General features: G+C 43.1%; 1 protein-coding gene across 1 annotated transcript in view; it reads right to left on the reverse strand.

The window, feature by feature from the left end:
* GRID2 (glutamate ionotropic receptor delta type subunit 2) overlaps positions 1-16967 on the reverse strand; it is a 1378694-nt gene that overhangs the window by 119933 nt on the left and 1241794 nt on the right. Inside the window, exon 14 of the mRNA XM_025199482.1 lies at positions 14995-15161. Coding sequence (XP_025055267.1) covers positions 14995-15161 — 167 coding nt within the window. The remainder of the gene's footprint in view (positions 1-14994; positions 15162-16967) is intronic.

Below are 16967 nucleotides of genomic sequence, written 5' to 3' on the forward strand. Positions count from 1 at the left end.
AGAGGCCGGGGCGGGGCTAGCCCCGGCCCGGCGCCACTCAGCCGCCTCCTCCCACACACACACTAAGGGGTTAGCCCCCTCTCTCCATGGGCCCTGCTTACCTCCGGCTGTGCTGGGGGTCAGTGGGGGGCTCCGCGGCTGCTGGAGGGTTTTGGGGGGCTTCTGGGGGGCTTCGGGGGAGCGGGGGCGCAGCAAGCTTTCACCCGCACGTCTCTCGCCACTTCCGAACCTAACTGGGCTTTTTTCCCGGTCAGCAGGCCCTTTTAAACTGCGAGAGCTAATTAGTCAGCTTATTTACTGCAGAGCTAATTAGTCAGCTCCTCAGTAAACGTTTCATGTAGATGCACCCACAGTCAAGGGACAGAGATGTAAGAGGGGGACCCATCTAATATGAAAGTATGACACTTGGTCCCTCTCTCTTACCTGTGCTCCCTTTGCATTTTTAAACCCTGTCCTCTGACATTGCCAGTGGCGATGTGTAGGGGATGCACAAGGGTGCATGTGCACCCCCTGAGAGCACCGGTGCATCCTCTGACCGGCTGCACTCGTTGCTTAGGTGATGTAGGGGGACAGGTGGGAGTGCCAGTGCCCCCCCTTCAAACACCAGCCGATCACTGCAGTCACTCCCAGATGTGGCTGCAGCGATCGGCCGCAATGATCAGCTGTCGCAGGATCGGCAGTGAGGAGGCCCTCACTCTGGGCAGCAAGATCAGCCATGGGAGGAGCACACCCTGGTCAGCAGGATCAGCCATGGGGGGACTTCCCCCACCGTTGGCAGGACTGGTCGTCGGGGGGTGGGGGGCACATTCCCCCCCAACTAAGGTGGCTCCAGTCACCCATGGACATCGCCAGTCCTTGGTTCTTCTGTATTGGGGTATTTCACTCTGCAGAGTGGAAAACTATTATCTTTCTCTGTTTATACACTTGGTTGACCCTGGTTTTCCAACTCAGATGCTCCTTAGTATAGTCAATACTCAACCAGAACAGAACTGTGAATATTTAAATGATTCTTATTTGTTCTCTGACTTTGTTCAGAGAGAGTGGAGAATACATAGCAATGACCTTGTCTTGGTGAACTCACCATTCCCTGAACATACAATGTCTTTGTATATTTAATTCCAAATCATAAATTTATTTCATTAGATATTTTTTAAAACTTCATTGCATTACTAAAGAGAAAAACTAAGAAAATTATTGCTTCTTTTTTTCCTGGAAAATAGGACTATATTCTGAATGAAACGTTCACTTAACCAAGCCAAAACAAACCAAAAGCTCTCTTTTTATGGAAAGTTTCTTTTTTTCAGTATATTCTGAAAATAATAAAGAAAAATTGGCATTTTTTTATATACTCATAACTATGAACCAGTTTAAAGTTGTTATCCCATCCTCACTTGCCAGGCAAACAATATTAGCTCAAACTGATTCATTTCTGCTAACACATTTCATTCATTCTGTATAATGGCTAGCTAAATTAAGGTAGAAAAAATAGCCACTAGACATGTTTCATAAGACTTATTTTTATTAGAAAACATGAGTTTTCCCACCTTGCTCTACAAGAAAATCCCTGCACTGTGTACAGTAAAAAAAACCAAACCTCAAACCCTCATCTCCTATCTTGGGCTTTCCTACTTATCAAAGAATTAACAGTAAACACATTCAACTCAAACTTGCTTTTAAAGCTTAGCTGTTCCTCACTTTCCTTCTTCAAGACTGGTCACTCTGGCCTTATGTTAAGTAACCTGCTTCAGAGCCAAATGAACCTACTTTAACCTGCTCCCATTAGGATCAATATTTTGTAACAGGGCTGACACCTACAGACAAATTCTGTCACAGAAAAGTTTGGTACAACCAAAAGACCAACTTTTGCACCAGTAAGAAATACAAATGGAATAAAGATCACCCAGAAAAGCAATATTCTCAAAGTTATATTAGTTTTACTGTTATTAAGTTTTACAACTGAACATTTTTAAGTGCTGGATATAAACACTCCCAAAGTAACATTAAATATCTGAGCAATTAACTATACAGCACACTGTTTTCATGTCTTTGGATGGGAACAGTTTTTTCACTTATTCTAATGGGAAATGCATTGGCCCTCCTACATGCTAAGTCTGAAATGCCTGGGTGTGTGTAGATGAAATGGGGGCCCTAAATTGAGGCAGTGGGTTTTTAAAGGGTGAAGTAAACTCCCGTGTCATGCACACACTCTGCGCCTACCTGCATGCACTTCCAGTGGTGGGAAAGGGAGGGCGAGCTGCCGGTTGGCAGAGCGGCTGTGGGGGCGGGGGGTGGCTGGTGCTTCCCTCCATGGCAGCACCCACCTGCAGGCACCCAGCTCGGGCAATCCTGGGGGATACTGCAAAGGGAAGTACCCAGTCTCTGTGCAGCTCCAGCAGGCAGGCTCCAGGGGGGAAATCAAGCTTGCTGATTTTCTTGGCCAGGGCCTGCCTTCCCAGGCTGCTGCCAGGCTGCCTGCAGGGATTCCTGCAGAGGCACTGAGCTGCACAGAGCCCAGTGCTTTGCTCTGCGGCTGTAGGGCAGCAAACTAAAATGCCTCGGAGGAGTTTTAGTTTGCTCCATCCCAAGTCATTTAAAGTGCATTATGCCACTGAATTTCCTACAGCGGCTGGAATTAATGAGCAATACACCACCAAGGCGTGCAAACACTGACACCATTAAAGTGGTACAAAATCATTTAGCCCACTTTAAAGTGTTGTGCACACACGCCCCTCATTTCATCTACACACAGCCACTGAGGCTAAAGCAGTGACTAATTAGCTGAATTAGTAAACTGTAGTTTTTCAGGTAATATCTACTGGCAATTCTAACACATACAGAACAGTTTATTTGCAGTGGTTCACCTGTAATAAGTGGGGACAGAATCTGTGTCAATAGATTTTTTTTCTTTTTGTAAGTCTGAAGGAAGGGCTCACCATGAAAAATTATCATAGCCCTGCTTTGCACCATACACACTGTAGGAAAGGGTTGTACAAGTTTTTCACACACGACTGTTTCACTCCTGCTTATTTCCAACCTGCAATACCCCTTTGACCAGGGTCATGGCTTGAATTCAAAGTGCTTATACAAGACAAACTGTGAAGTGGTTTTGTGATTTTTCTGTGACCAGCTTCCCTATAGCTGCATACAGCATGCATTAAGGAAGGTCTTGTGCCTTTTTCTTTGTGATGTTTTTCACCACACATGCTCCACAAGCAGTGCTGCTGCTCCAGAATCCTTTCATCCACCCTACCAATTAGTATCATGGTATATTTAAAGCTGCAATAGCCTGTTAGCTGCATTGCTATTTGTGGTTCCATTTACTTCAATCTCTGTTGCACGTCTCTTAGGAATTTAAGCCCTGCCAGTACCAGTACTATCCAATCAGATGCAGTGCAGGGGAACCAAAAAAAAACCCCTAGACTTTAAACCTCTGCAAGAAAAATCTTTGGGACTACTGCTCCTGTCTCTCAGCCATCAGCCCCTTTCTAGCTGGCAAAGTACAGATAGATATTAAGCCCAGGCAACTCCTTTGAGGAGGGTAAAGGATTCCTCATGAGTTGTTGCTCTATTTTGGCCATTTCATGGGATGGCATGGGACAAAGCCAGCTCCCTTAGAACAGTGAAGTCTGCTTTCTCAGTACTACGATGAAGTTATTATATTTGTGGTAGTATTGAGAGCAATGGTTTTACTTATAAGGTAAATGCTGTATTGTAAGGTTTCACATCAAGAGGTCCAATAAAGAGAGGAGATCAAGACTGTCCTTAGGAGAGGTAAAAAGGGATGAGGGATTTCTTGTGGTAGGGCTGCGAGGGAAATTACTGTTCTTTTATTTGTTTTTTTTTTCCTGCTTAGGCTTAGTTTAGGATGAGGCTTCAGATTTTTCCTGTAGTTCCCTTTTGGGTCCTTGTCTGTCAGCTGAGATTTAATGGCAGGGAGGTTCAAATGAAGAGCATGGTAACCCAGCTATCATAATTAGAGATGGATGAGTGGGACATCTACTCTAGAAGCCACCTCAGAGCCAGTACAAGATTAGTAGCCATTGCTGCTGCTGGTTTGCTCACTGCCACTCCCAATAGCCTGGCTGTTGTAGCTGCCCAGGGCAAAAAAACAGCTTGTTGGATGCTTCTAGGCAACCTGCTGTTCCATCAAAGTCATGGGTCTGCTCAAGTATGATAAAATGGTGACATTTTCAGGGATGGAGGTTAATTGCTGGTAATCCTGAAGGCTTTGGGACACATTCTTGGTTTTAGGGCCAAGTGTTATTCTCAGGTTTCTGGCAGAGGTTACAGTTAAGACATGTTTAATCTGTTAGTTACTCCATAATTAGTAACCCTGCCACATGTTCAAGGGAATAATGGCATGGAATAACAGGAAATCAGCCATAAAAATATTCCAAAAAAGATGTGTAACATTTTTGTGGCTGATTTCTACTATGTCTTAAACTGAAGATGTGGCAGGGTAACCAGGGCTGGCTCAAGGCTCCAGTGCAATCCTGGGGCTAGGACTGACAATGAGCTAATTCTTGGTCCCAGCCCTGGGACCTCACAGGATCCTCAACCAGCTCTGGTGCACTTCCAGCCCTGGGACTGGACTGAAGGCTGGGATCTACATTCAGCCCTGGGACTGTTGAACCAGCCCCAGCTAGATCCAGAATCAGCTGATTTTTGGTCCTAGCCCCTGACCACTCACTCAACTTTAGCTCAGCTGCAGGCACCTGGCTTTCAACTTGCTGGTGCAGGGACAATTCAGAATCCTGAGCTCCCCCTTCACTGTGAAAGAGTAATAGCATCACTGGGATCTGATCCCTGATCCCCAAAACATATGTCCTGCCATTCATGTGTGGCATAGCAGAAGATGAGATTGTTGGGATGGAGATCAGATTCCATCATACCATTAAATGAACCTATACCTGTCTCAGTTACACCAGTGCAAGGCTAACTTTACTAGTGCAAAAAACAGGGCAGAGGGAATGACTTGTGACTTTTAGTGTATAATTTGTTTTCTAGATGTGGTATTGAAAAAGTTGTAGATGTTATTGTAAATAAGCTTTGCATTTCTGGCTACCACAGAAACTGCTCTGCTACTTACATGTCATCTTGCAAGTTACACTTAACTAGCATCCTTCTGAAAAAGCGTCCAGATTTGACTTGGTGGGCATATGGGCTGGACATTCATTTTGGAGTCCAATAGTCTGGACTTTTACATGCTGAATACAAAGCTCTTTCTGTGATGGTTTTTTATCAAGTTTGAGTTGTAACATGCTGCATTTCGAAATCTCATTTCTGTGATCCATTTATGGTGGGTGTGGTTTTATGAGTATAAGTAGCTATCAAAGAGACCAAGCAAGTCTGATATCTTATTCTGTATTTATTATTCACTTCATGATTGGAAGGTCTAATTAGATAATCTCATCTAGTGCCCTATCAGTTGAAGGCAATGATGCAACACCCCTCTATTGCCTCAGTAAAACATATCACAGATAGCAAGGGATATTTTGTTGGATTCTAGCCAAACAGTATCTCCTTAAATAAAAGGACACATTTTCACTAGTAACAAAGTGAGGGAGAGAGAGGAAAGAAAGAAGAACAGGGAAGTTAGGAAAGACTTCAGCTATTTTGTGCATTTTGAGGCTGTTGTATTTCAGTGACCTCCAAATCACAGCCTGGAAGAATAAAAAAGAGTAACTAACATTGAGAAGAAAATAGGTAGAACAATCCATGTATGATATATTCATGCCCATCACAGGGCGGAAACTTTCTGGCACCTTTACATTTTCTGAAAAGATAAAAGAAGCAGAGAGGATAGCTGTACCACTGTGAGGAGGGCCAGAGCCAACCTCAGGCATGTACAAGGAGTCATTCTGCACACAGAAGCTTGGTTCTTTCCTCTGAAGCTGATGTTTGGATTCTTAAAAACCTGTAAGTGTAGTTACTGAGGAACAAAGAACAAAGCTTTGGAATTGGCACTAAGCAGAATCATTATCAGTAACTACATCTTTTTCATATAATTGTGAAATAAGTGATTGAACTCACTTCCTGAGCCAGTACTTCCTTATGACCTTTTGTAATGTCTGCCAACTTGTAAGCTAAGTTTCCAGAGAGGCAGTAGAACAGCTCCTCTGAAATTATTAGTGTAATGTCTGCAACTGGTGGTGTGTGTGTACAGTTTTAAATGTCTAGTAGCTTGCACTTTGCAGAGACAATTGCCATTATGTAAGCCACAGTTGATGAAGTCGACTGCTGAGAAGATGTATACTGCACTTTCTAATGGCAACTTTACCTTTGTTCTTTTATTGTTTTCATTGTTTCCTTTCATTTAAAGGAAAAGCCATGCAGACAAAATGCACATGGCTGCTCTCTGTGTATGAAAAATGCAGACCAATTATGGCTTGATCTTTGGAGGTACTGAGCACTGACAGCTCCCAGTTACTGTAGTGAAAATTGGGCCACAAGCCTCAGAAGCTCATGAAATTTACATTCTCTCTCTCAGCCTGTCTCTATCTAACAACATCTGATACTTGGTTCAGAGCACACAACTAAAGCATCTGAGCTTAACTGTAAAAGTGCAGATGTGAATGAGATCAGAACTCTTTACTATATCTTTATTCTTGACCCACCGTAGATGCCAGTCACATGCTCAGAATTGAGCAATTCTGCTGCGCTACGGGAAATACAGACAACCTGTAAGATATCCTGATAGATTTTGCAATTATATCTCCCAGGAGAACAATGGAGGATTTGATGGTTAGGACTAAAAAGGGCCCTTAACAGGTATCAATTTTTTGTGTGCACAGAGTTCCTATTACAGCAAGTGACACATCCTCTTGGAACTTCCCTGTGAAATTCAGTAGTTCCCAATACTAAAGCAGGAAGGAAGAAAGGAAGAGCAGATGTGCTGCTTACAGGGCTGCTTGTGCATAGAAGGTCAGCCCTGACAAAGAAAAAGGGGAATTCTAATTGAGGGGAGCATGACAGTGGGCTGTCTAATGGCATGGCAAAGTGTATTTGTCAAAATCTGCAGTGTGCACGAAGTTATCAACAGAAAATAAATGAACTATTATTAAAATATTTCCTAAAGGGTTTCTATATTATTTTGATACAAGTACATACTATCTGAATTCTAAGTGTACTAGAATTAACTAGTTCAGGGGTATTGTTACACAGGCAAGGGTCACAATGGCTATCTGGGACCCCAAGCAGTCATCTTTGCATCTGAATACTAGGGCTGTGCAAAGCTTCGGTTGCTGATTCAATTTGGTGGATATTCTGCCCAATTTGGTAGCCAAATCTCTGAATCCAAACAAATCAGGAGACCCTTTAATTTCTCTGAGTCGAATCAGAACCCCCTGAGTTGATTCAGAGAAGATTAGATGATTCAGACGCAGCTTAAAATGTTTTTTCTACATACCTCAAGGAACCAGGCGGCTCGTGAACATTGAGATGGTGGGGTGGATGGAGCAATCCATGGGAATGCGGGGGGTCCCAGTGCACTTGGCAGCAGGCCTGGAAGTGGAACAAAAGCACTTCTGGTCCACTTCCGGGTCTGCTGCAGTTTGCAGGGGGGATATCCCCTGTCCCCTGGCTCAGTGACTGGTCCCTCCTGAGTTTGGGGGGGCGCTGGGGGTCCCCCTGTGGCCAATTACTGAGCCGGGTAGCTGTGGGGGGGGCCCCAGTGCACTCCCTGGCACGCCTGGAAATGGATCAGAAGTACTGCTGGTTCACTTCTGGGTCCACCACCAAGCATGTGGGGCGCTCCCCTGCACTCCTGTGGGATGCTCCATCCACCCCACCATCTCAGTGGTACCTCGAGGTATGTAAAAAAAAAGCATTTAAAGCTGTGTCTATGGCCGAATCGCTGATTCACCGAATCAGCATTGAATCTTCAGATTTGGCCAAATCGAATTAGGACAGTGATCTGAATCAATTAATCGAATCACTGTCCCCTGAATCAGGCCGAATCCAAATCTGAATTGAATATGGCCCACTTTGCACACCCATACTGAATACAGTTCAGAGCCAGAGCCAATCTCATTTTGCATTCTGAAGGCTTACTACCAATGTTTTTATTTCAGCATAGAACATTTTTTATGTATATGTAAAAAGGTTTCAAAGACCAGCTTCCTTCCAAAGCTTTCAGTTGGTGACTTTTATTTTAATAAATCATGCCCACAAAAAACATTTTTGAAAACATTTTGATATTGCACTTTGAACAGGGCTACTTTTTCTCATTTACTGTTTGCAGTTTCTGCAGTGCACTGAAGGTCAAAAACCATCTTTTAACACCCAAAAACTTAATTCTGTCAGGAGTTTTGAAAGACTGATCCTTTATATGATCAATTTAAAAAGTATTGTTCTAAGGTTCCAGAGTGCATATTTAATTACTGGGTTCTGTACTGGCTCTTGTGTACAGACACAACTGGCACTTGTTTAATTAAAATTCTGATTGCAAATGGATTTAATTAAATGGGTACAAATACTTGTATGAATACACATAGCAATTAAAAAACATTCTATCAGCTTTGTCTGTGCCCATAAAAATTACAGGCATAAGCTAAACTGACATGAACAAACTAGGCTTAAACCCAGGATTTTGATCTGATTTAACCAAACAGATTTAAATATATTTGTGTGTAGAGCAAGCTAATAGCATCAAGGCATGGGCTTTGTTCATGGCTGGTACAGCTTAATTACGACCCGAGTGTATACATGTACTAATTTTCTGACAGTTAAGTTGACTTTTTAAAGTCAACTTAACTGTCAGAGTGTACACAAGTATGTGGATTAGAGTTGACTTAAATGCAGCACAAGATAATACACCTCCAAGGTGTATTATCTTGAGTTGCATTGGTTAAGTTGACTTAGCTCACAAGATGGCTGCCACCATGTCACAGAGATGTATGTGTTTATGCTCTGATGTGGCTTTACTTAAATTGACCTAGCTAAATACTGCTGGAGCTTTGCTACTACTAGTATCTGAGTTAGCTAGAGTAAAGCTAAGGAAAGGATGTCTATACCTCCCTTTTTTGCATGGAAACACACCTTTGCAGTTTCACTGTGTGCTTGGGAGAGGTTTGCCTCAGACACTTTTGGTTTGGTGATTAAGTAACACATCACTAGGGTCAACTATCAAAGAAAATTATTTCAGGAGATTTTATTTTGTTTTGAAAAAACCTAGTAGTGAGGTATGTTTTGATAAAGCATTGGCAATTCTAAATAATAAATGTGTTAAATCTGTTATGGATTAGCTGAACTGATGCAAAAACTTGCCCTGGAAGAAGGAGAATTGGCTCTATGAGCACCTATGTTCCTTCTTACTAAGAGATACTGGAATAATTCACAAAATAAGCATATGTCATTATTTCCCCCCGATTTTTCCCATTCCTGTATGTTCAACTCTGGGGACATCACAGAGAACAGCACAACAGCAAATCCTAAGTGTCCAAAAAGTTTTCATTTATTAGCAGACTCCAGTCTCTAGGAGTGAATCTCTATCTGCAAACCCCCTTGAGAGAAAAGGATAACTGTAGTCATGTGGGCTCTCAAGTATGTAGAGATCTTCTATTTCTCTCTCTGACTGCTGGGGATCCCCTCAGCTGCGGAGATAATGAAGGGCGCATCATGCTATTCATGTTACCTGGGCTGAGACTAGTTTTTTTTTTGGCAATCTTGCAGACCTACTGCAGCTGCATTGGATGGATTTAACATTATGCAGCTGATGGGTCTGAATGAAATCTGGATATTTCATAAAAGTAAAGCCATGCATTTTCACATTAATATGTTTATCCCAAGAAAAAGCAGGAAATGACAATACATTTCAAATGGATTCCTTAGCACATTAAGGAATTTGAAATATTCATGTGAACATTTGCTAATCTAACCCAGTGAAATTTATTTCCTTCTCTATTTAGAATGCAGACTGCAGCAACTGTTGATTATTCAGCCTTCTCATTAGAAAGAAAAGCAAGGGTGATTTGTAAAATCCACAATATAGTAGTTGTGAAAAAGAGCACAAAGAGAGATTTGCAAAACCTATGCTTTATAAATCTGCCTCTTAAATAGTTTTCACCAGAATTAAAAGTTTACATTTTAATTTGTGGAAGTAATGGGAAGTGGATAATAATTGGCTCTCATCACAAAGAAATAACAGTCTTTTTAAAAAGACTCACCCATGCTTTAAGAAAATATCTATACCTACCCCACCTCAATTTTCCAGTCTAGGCACATTCTGACATGTCTGGGTACATAGTTTGCATTCCTTCTGTTCAGCCATCAGTCTAGATAATATTAATTTTATTCATTAGTGATAAATTTGCACAATATCTGTTCAGACACTCCTGTGTCTACAGATCTCACATTGTATCTATCCGTCCATCCTTCCTCATCTACTGTCTGAGCACTAAAGTGGCAGACTAGAAATCAAGAATCCCAGGTTCTATATTCCTGATTGCGCCATTGATAAATCATGACCTTGGGGAAGTCACAGTTCCCCTATGACAAAGGTCACTCTTCCACTGAACAGGAAGAACATTTACTTTCCCCAGAGAGATATTAATATTTATGCAGTCCTTCAAAGGTCTTTGGATAAAAGGTGCTACATAAGTGCAAATTTGTATACCTTTTTCTGATTTCATGCACCTTCAAAATATAATATACTAAAATGCTGTGATTTTGTAACATAATATAATTGTACTTCAGCACCCAATGACAATGCTTTAGAAAAAGACATAACCCATGTTCCCTAGTTGTTCAGTACTGTATCACAAGAGATAATTTCTTCCTAATTCTAGCAGTGATCATTTGCAGTCCTCTGAGGACTGAAGATAATATAATTGCATCAGTTACACATTACAGTTATTATGACTGAAATACTATAATTGATACTGATTTTTTTCACATATATATTGGTTTTCCTATAAAGATATTATAACCTTAAATGCAATCCCCCAGCCAAAGTCAATAGCAACAGTTTCATCACTGGTCTCCAGCTTTTTTGTTGTCTCCATTTCTTTAATTAATATAGATAACACTCAGAATGAGATATCCTTAGCCTCCTGATCACTTTCCAACCATCTCCTGTAACTGTTCCAGAGTTCAGAGAGCTGGGAGCCTTTCATTAAAAAGATTCTAGAAGGCATTTTTATGTTTCTGTAGCATGCCAGAAACCAAGCAAACAAGGTTGCAGTCCTAGATATTTCCATTTGAGACTAGGCAGTCATGTTCATGCAGAGTCTTTAATTCTTTGATGAGTAATTCTCTGAAACATTCTTTTTATATAAATGAAATGCATGATTCAATGATTCTTCATTAAGTGTTTGTTCCTGGTATCTCACAATGCAAAAATCAGACAATTCACAAGAAATAAGAGAATCAGTGTATTTAGGCTCTTTCCATTTGTGGAATACCTGTGAGCAGATAAGAGATTTCCTCAAATGTACATACTATATGAAGTCAGCTGAGGACTACCTTTTTGAATGTTTTACTCTACATACTGACTGAACACAAATGTTCAGAAATCAAGCTGTGTAGCTTAGTTGTGACCAGTTAGATTAATTCACATGGCATAATTTCTCATTGTTTCTGTTTTCTATGAGGATGTGTGCCCAAGCATATCTGGCACAAATATTTGGATGGGAGAATTTAAAATTAATTCCCTGTGAATACTGAAGAGTACAGTTTTGAAATTTGCTTTCTACAGATATTTGTGCCAGTAAAACTAATCACTTGAATGTTCACAGAAAGCAAATACAAAAGGGGCACAAGGCTGAATGAACCATATTCATGTGACATAACAAATCATATTCAATATGACAACCACACAAAAGAAATTCCAACAAAGCAAATGTAAAATTGTTATGTGCCTTAAGCATAAACATTTAGCAATACGTTTGAGGGAACAGGCTTGGAATAAATAAGCATGAGATTTACCCAAATCTTTACCCAAAATTTCAAACAGAAGAGCAGTAGCTTTCATAGGCCTGGATGGTTTTTTCTTTCTCTGCTTTTTCACATCTACAATTTTGAATTGTTAGTGACTGAAAATAACAATTCATAGATTTATAGACATTAGGGGCTGGAAGGGACCTCATGAGATCATCGAGTCCAGTCCAGCCCCACCGCAGGAAGTCAGCTGGGATCAAGTAATCCCAGCAAGAAAAATATCCAGATGTTTTTTTAAAGAGTCCAGAGTAGGTGCTTGAACCACCTCTGGGGGGAGTCTGTTCCAGATCCTGGACACTTGCACTGTAAATAACTTTTTTCTTATGTCTAGTCTAAATGATGGGATAGGCTTATAAAGATGATCCTCTTGGTATTTCTGATCTCACTAGGCACATCTACATGAGACATTTACTGAGGAGTTGACTAATTAGCTGTCACACACCTACACATGCACCCCTATTAGGCTGGAGTAGATTAATTAACACTACAGCAGGATAGTATTTGTAAGAACAAATGCTGCCCAGCTGCCTGGGGCATGAAGGTGCTACAGTACAGGGGCTGCATGTGGGCTAGCCCCATCCTGAAGCCCCCTCATTCCCCAGCCAGTCCCTCAGCAGCACACTGAGCTGGGGGAGCAGCACTGGGCTGACAGGCTGACCCCCAGGCCACCTGCCAGCTGAGGCTGCTCTGACCAAGCTCAACCTGCTGCACTCCTGGGCACACATGCAGATGTGGCACCTGGGAGCAATAAACTCCAGAGCACCAAGCACTGGAGTTTGTTTATGCACCCTAAACATAAACATATGTAGATGCACCACTGAAAACAAAAGGTACCAGAAATGTGACTAGTTTCCATGTTTAGACTAAGCCTAAGTACAGACAGTCAAAAACCATGAGAAGGAATTGATCCAATCTTTGCAGGTTTCTTTAAGCTGCATAGATTGAATCATTATGGAACAGAACTTTTATTCACTCTTCAGTTGGGGAATACAGGCAGATGCCTGCACTGGCTGAGGCCAGAAGGTGGGTGGGGAGGGAGGCTTGCACACCTCCCTATATGCTGGATGTTACTGAGGGCACCTGAGCACAGCTGAGCAAGGCCATCCTTCATTTGTTGCCTGGCACATGCCCCCAGCCCTCTGATGTCCCTCTCCCCTTGCAAGGGGAGGGGGGCAGAGTCCTGGCCCCCGAAGCTGGGGTCTACCCAGCTGGGGGGAGTCCTGTGCCACAGAGGGATTTCCCCATTCCTGCACAGCTGGGCTGGCTGCACAGTCCTGCCCCCTGTGACTCTGCTTTGACCCACAGGGGGAAGTGGGAATGAAGTCCCTCACCCCAGTCTCAGCTCCTAGCCCAGCTGAGGTCTTCCCAGCTTGGGGAGGAGCTGCATGCTGCAGGGAGGTTTCCCCCATGCCCACCCAGCCAGGCCAGCTCTACAGAAGGAAGGATTGGGCCCCGCCACCTGGCAGAAGTCTTCTGGCAGGTCTTGCCAGCTGCTGCTGGTGCTGGGATCTGGTGCAATGTACTGGGTTGGCCAGAGGGCTTGCACCAGATTGTGGGCATGGAAGTGCGGCACTGATGGGAGGTCCATGCCCTGCTGCCTGGCAAAGGTCTCCTGGGCTTGATGATCTGACAGAGCTCAGCACTAGTGGTAACTGGTGGGATGTCCCAAATAATCTGGGGTCTTGTGCCACGGGCCTGATCCTTCCTTCTAGGAAGTGCTCCCATCCCTGCTGACTGGCACAAGCCCCGTGGGCTGCCTGGCATGTCCCACCAGGGCCCAGAACCAGCAGCAGCCAGCAATACATGGCAGGCAGCCCAGAGGCCTTGTGCTGTGCAGCAGGGTCCAATCCTTCCTTTTGTGGAGCTGGCCTGCCCTGGCAGGGATGGGGAAATACTGTTTCCCCCGCCTCCCCACTAGGCAGACCTCAGTTTGAGGGGGAAGAGACTGGGGTGGGAGGCTTCATTTGCCCCTTCCCCCCTGTGGGTCAGTGGCAGAAACTCACAGGAGGAAGGGCTGTACATCCCTGTATAGCTTAGTCTCCCCCAGGCTGCCTCACCAGGCTGACAGGCATAGGCAGGACATTGGTCTGGGGAGCAGTGTCTTTGCTGTTTTAGCTGTGACAGCCCAGCTTGGCTGGAGCAGAGGAGCACTGGCAGAGGCTAGCCCACCCACCCTGCAAGGGGTGGCTAGCAGGGAGCCACAAAGCAGCTTGGGATGCCAGGGGGATGTGACTTAGCTTGAATCAGGAGGGGATCTGGGACAGAAGTTCCATAGATCAGTCTAACCTAAACTGATTACATCTGATACTACATCCATCCAGCTCGATCTTAAACCTGGTCCCACCATTTTGAAATTGGTTTATATCCACTGAATTTCTGTTCTGTTACAGATTTAGACCAGTTTCTGATCGCTTATACCAGTATATGTCTATCTTCTGTCCTTAGCCTAAATCTTACTAGACTACTCCCTTGTATAGCCCTAAAATGGTGACTATGATGGGAATGAGCATCTGAACTCTTGAGTATTTAATTAAATTCAATCTCTGAAATGGTCTTGAGATTATCTTCAGCACTTTATAACTGGTTTTTATGAGGAAAAGTAGTCTTCTCAAAAGTATGGAGTATGGCACCATCTTCTCAACACAGCCAAGTCCCAAAACCTTTACCTGATTCTGTCAGTAAAGTTCAGTGCAATTCATTGCTGTTTCTCAGGAAAGGTGAGACCAGTGAATACTACATCCAACCAAGTATATTAATGGAAATGGGATAAATAACTGGAGTTAACACACAAATGCCAGTGTGAAATTATAGCAATTTACTTCAGAGACGCATTCAATTACATAAGGCCCAGTGATACCAGCATACTTCCCTCTCGCACTCTCTCCCACCCCACTTGAAAGCATTGCTTTTCAGTTTTACATACATTCCTAAGGTCAGGACTGTACAGAAAGAAAGAAATCATGAAGCCAAGAACAACGGTAAAATATTCCCCCACCAGGAAAGTGATATGAGAGGCATCCTCCCTTAATCCCTCTTTCCTTCTCTCCCAAAACTTACCTTTGTGAGAATACATCTCTGTAAGGGCTGCCATGCTGAAGAGCAATTCCATACCCCCTGTCTGCAATGGTGTTACCAACCGTGTAAAAGGAACAATCTGGGTCATTGATTGCCACATATTCCAGTACTGCTGCATCCCACACAAAAGCGTAGTTCCCATATTTCACCTGCAGCAAGTAGAAGAGATTAGATTGTAATCTGCCAAGTTCTATAGGCAGCCAGTTGAAATTAAGCTTCTTAAAATCTGAAATCTGATTAAAAATTGGTGAGGCTTCAGTCCAGATCTCAGCACTTAAGTATAACATTGCAAAAACAACACCTCCATGATTAGCACTAGTTCAGTTCTTTCGTTTTTAAACTGCACAGACATACTATGAATAGAATTTGAATTGAGAACAGCCTTCCTCAGGGAAAAGGCATATGAGGTGAGCAGTCAGAAAAACCTTGGACAGTTTCTGTTCAGTGACTAAAAAGTGAACTGCCATCTCTAAGGCTATCAACAAGGCATCTTTGGGGTTCACTTCTCATTTAAGAAAGTATAAAATGAAGTCATTTTTCAAGAGCATACAACAACTTGTTAGCAGAAGGTCTGAGAGAAAGGAGGTCAGAGAGAGCGAATACATGTAATACACATTTTCGTCCCTTTGTAATTTAACCAACCCTTTAGACAAAGGATGATTTTATGATCAAGGTGCCTGACTAAGATGTGAAGAGATCAGTAATCAGTTCACAGTCTGGTCACAGACTTCATCAGGAAGACAATGGGGGCCCAGATTTTTAACAAAACTGCTCTTTTTAAGGCACTCGGTGGGTTCCATTTTTCAGAGCATACTCAGTTGGAGCTACTAGGTACTGAGAATTTTTTAAATTCCAGCTGTTTCTCTCAGCATACAAATACCATACCTGTAAAATATGTCCTGCCTCACAAGAGTGTCATAAGGATAAACTCCTTGATGTTTTTGAGGCACCTAGAGCCTGTGGTGATGACAGTCAGTTAGTATCCAGTTTTCTGCAATGACCCTAAGGAATGGGCCATTAAAAAAAAAATCCTATTTTATCAATATACTCTCTTTCAACTCCACATATCAAACAGCAGCAGCAGAGGCTCAATATTTCATTGTCAAGACTGATCACAACTTGAGTATCACAATGCCTTTCCAATGAAAACTCCATTTAGACCACACTAATGAAAAGATTTCTTCCTGAAGTTATACTAATGAAAAAAGATATGCCTTGCCTGCCCTGCTATAGAAGTCACTAAGCTGCAGGTGAATATTTACTATGGCAGTTTGTGCAACCTACTTGATTAGGATTGCATCAATAATAATTTGGCTTTCTTGGCCAAGCCATTAAATATCTGCAACTTTGGAAATTGTCTTATGTTCCCTAGTTCTGTTCTCAGAAGTACTTTGTGCTGTTGTTTCAGGTATTACTTCATTCAGTTCCATAGTGCTCCTGAATTGATTTTGCAACTGGAGGACAACCAGTGGAATTGGAAACATTTGTGATTGAATGAATTTTATTTGCTACCCTGTGACAAGACTCAGTTAACTGGCCAGCACACACCAGTTGCACTTAGGATTTCAGGTTGCCCTCTGATGCAGTACCCAAATAACACTGAGCATTCAAATATAATAAAGGGCTTAGTCTGTCTGTCTGTGTCTGTCTGACCACAATGCTTTTGGGCAATGGCACATGTGCTGCTGAAAGAGCCAGCGGTGATTGGCTGCCGGGGTCTGCCTCCTCAGGCAGGGAGGCAGGAGCCCAGCTGCTCTACAGGAGGCGGCAGAGGTGGAGGCAGGTGGAAGAGAGGAAGGAGGAGCCACTGCAGCCACGTCTTCAGCCACCACGCCAGCCACGTCTTCAGCCAGGGGGAAGCCCTGCTGCTCTGCGGGTGGAGGCGGAGGCCACTGGGTGGGTAGGCAGTGGGGAGGGAGATGCCATGACCACTGCTGCCTCCTCAGGTGGAGGGA

This window comes from Alligator sinensis, unplaced genomic scaffold (genome assembly GCF_000455745.1).
Source record: "Alligator sinensis unplaced genomic scaffold, ASM45574v1 scaffold194_1, whole genome shotgun sequence".
NCBI classification, from domain to species: Eukaryota; Metazoa; Chordata; order Crocodylia; family Alligatoridae; genus Alligator; species Alligator sinensis.